Genomic DNA, 2852 nt, shown 5'->3' with positions numbered 1-2852 from the left:
TTGAAGGTTTCGAACATGATTTGGGTCATCTTCTCACGGTTAGCTTTTGGGTTCAAGGGGGCCTCGGTGAGGAGGACGGGGTGTTCCTCGGGTGCGACACGCAATTCGTTGTAGAAGGTGTGGTGCCAGATCTTCTCCATATCGTCCCAATTGGTGATGATGCCGTGTTCTATAGGATACTTTAACGTCAGTATACCTCTTTTACTCTGCGCCTCGTCCCCCACGTAGCTGTCCTTTTGACCCATACCGACCATCACACCCTGAGGAGATATTAAAGAAACGTTAGAGGCGCGTGAATTGGTATTTGTTATAAGTAGATCTGACGAAATATTGTGATTTCAAGTCTCATGATATTTAACTTTGGAATAAGTAGATAAGACGAATTGCGGATATAATGCATTTATGGCGTCCAGTACTATAGAAAACCTTCGTAAAATATGTACAATTAATGGTGAACGTATTCAACAAATTGATACAATAATATTTTTATTTCATTTTGCATAAGTGCACATGCCTTTTGTTCATGTTTAGCATATACTTATTATATTTGTTTGTACATTAATAACGTACAGTAATGTGGAGAACATACATACAAAAAGTACATATGATGTATGTTCAATATGTTCTACAACTAATATGATATTACTATTATTTCGTTTCGTATAAATACACATAAATTTTGATTATGTTTAGCATGTATTTATTATATTAACTTGTAGCATAAAATCCGCAGTCTGAGAACAAGATTAGCTTTCATTATAAAATAACAATTAATCCTGATATTCCAGTCATAGGATTTTGATTATTTTTCAGAGAATATTTAAAAAAAGAAGCTGAGAATCGTAGTGGCGTAAATAAAGTAAAGAAAATTGAGACTAAGCAACTGTATAGTCCAACTTATTCTATTTTTTGTTTTACACTACTATGATTCACAATCCCTCGGATAGATTGCGACAACGAGTGTTTATAATAAGATAATAAGAGTAACGACGTGATTCCATTTTTAAATGGAAGTTGTTGTGTCAGTGGAATGAAGTTTCAGATGAGACAAAGGATAAACTTTGGAGATTGACGAACCTGATGACGAGGGCGGCCGACGATGCTGGGGAAGACAGCACGCGGTGCGTCATCTCCAGCGAATCCCGCCTTGCACATACCGGACCCATTGTCCACGACTAGTGCCGCAACATCATCATCACACATCTTGATTCGTTTTTAGCGTTACCTTACTGCAAACATTGATCGAATACATTAGACCGTGTAAATTTCTTCTTAGATATTTTAGCCTATGCGGACGGGTGTCTGACAAACAGTCTGTACATACTCGGCAACATGCTTTTATTGTTCTTGTAGATCAACAATCTGTGCTTCTCTGAGGTTTGATCTTCCCTCAGTCACGCATTCTAACGAACTAAATTTTCAAACTAAATGTTAAAACGATCTGCGTGCTTTTATTGTACGTAACGAAATGCAGGGTAAATATTTTTATTTGAATTAGACTTATAAATAATTGAATATCAAATGTGTGTATAAAATTATTTTCTCTTTAATAGAAAAAAACTTTTAATCTTACCGAATTTAGAAATTGAAAACAAAAAGTTGACTAGAAATAGTGTACAAGAATATATGGAAATTACAACAACAAATTTCGTGGTATTCCGATTAGTTACTCCTGCGATACAAGGCAAAACTTTGTAACCAATTATTTTTTAATATTCTTGTATGGTAAAATGTGTATTCTAAGTGATTGTCAGTAACTACAGAGGCACAAGTATTAGAGTCACATTCGCGGAAACGTCACTTCACAATCGTCCAGGGACATGCAAGATGAAACGGTATCCGCGATAGACCAGATGCGCTCGGTCCTCGTGCTGGACAAGGTCGATCAATCGATTTTTGTCGTGAAATCACTGAATTATGATACAATAAATGCACAACGACAAAATCCATCGAGATCCACTGGTACCGCGATCGTTGCAATCCGAGTCCAAGATTCACGAAGACCGAAGCAGCCTCAAAGTTCTGTTTCAATTGCGAAGCTCGCCGATACCACACTGGTTAACCCTCTGCACTCCACATACTTAACACTTTAACCACCTATTTAGAAAGGCCTATTTAGAAAGATCCTTCTAAACCTTCTACGTTATTAGATATAAATCTAGGCTGGCTATTAACTTGTGCGTACCGTTACCAGCTATATTACATGTTCTTAAAAATCAAGCATCGCAATTAGGCGACCGATAACACAGTTAATATATTCCACAAGGTGATCACTGAAATCGATAAATAGGCTCACGGTAGATAAAGTGTTAATATGCACCACGGTATCCACCATATTTATGGCAACACAGCCCGATATTAACGAAACAAACGGATGAAACTGAAATTCCAAGCGTTCGGATCGAGTTCGGTGGCGATTCGAACACTTTGCTTTTCGTAAATGGTCCCGCGAAATCACCTCGAGTTAGTCGTTGCTTTCGAGAAGATTCTCGGAGTGCAAAGGGTTGAAGGCTCTGATTAGGATGCTGATTGAAAGACACACGTTCGATTTACCGTTCACTAATGAGTCGAGAGATCGGCAATGGTCGCTTAGGGCGTACGTCGTGCAAGAGACCGAGAGCGGCGAGTGGCACAGTGCCGGCTCTGTGGGGTCCCTTTATCCATATCGGTTCGCAGCCGAAAATAGCGATCCGCCCCTTAGATGGAAATCTATCGTGCATTAACACTCGTCCCAACCCGCCGCCGCCGCCTAGTCCTTAGCCGCCCTAACAGCAACGCCGAGAGGGAGAGACGCCGTGCGTCGCGACGAGGCGGCGGCCGACGGCCCCCCAATCCAAATAAGGACTCGTCAT

The 2852-nt window shown here is 40.1% G+C and overlaps 1 protein-coding gene across 1 annotated transcript; it reads right to left on the bottom strand.

Annotated features, from left to right (window-relative positions):
- Positions 1-5: 5 nt before the first annotated feature.
- Positions 6-2614, bottom strand: LOC128892619 (uncharacterized; the record flags this gene model as incomplete). The annotated part of the gene is made up of 3 exons (XM_054153146.1): positions 2459-2614; positions 1078-1229; positions 6-260 (listed from the first exon to the last, which is right to left on the bottom strand). Coding segments are annotated over exons 2-3 (381 nt in total), but the record flags the coding sequence as incomplete, so codon positions are not given.
- Positions 2615-2852: the final 238 nt, after the last annotated feature.

Source organism: Hylaeus anthracinus, unplaced genomic scaffold (assembly GCF_026225885.1).
Source record: "Hylaeus anthracinus isolate JK02 unplaced genomic scaffold, UHH_iyHylAnth1.0_haploid 12127, whole genome shotgun sequence".
NCBI lineage: Eukaryota > Metazoa > Arthropoda > Insecta > Hymenoptera > Colletidae > Hylaeus > Hylaeus anthracinus.
Note: the sequence above shows the minus strand (reverse complement) of the source record. Positions and strands in the feature narration are given on the sequence as shown.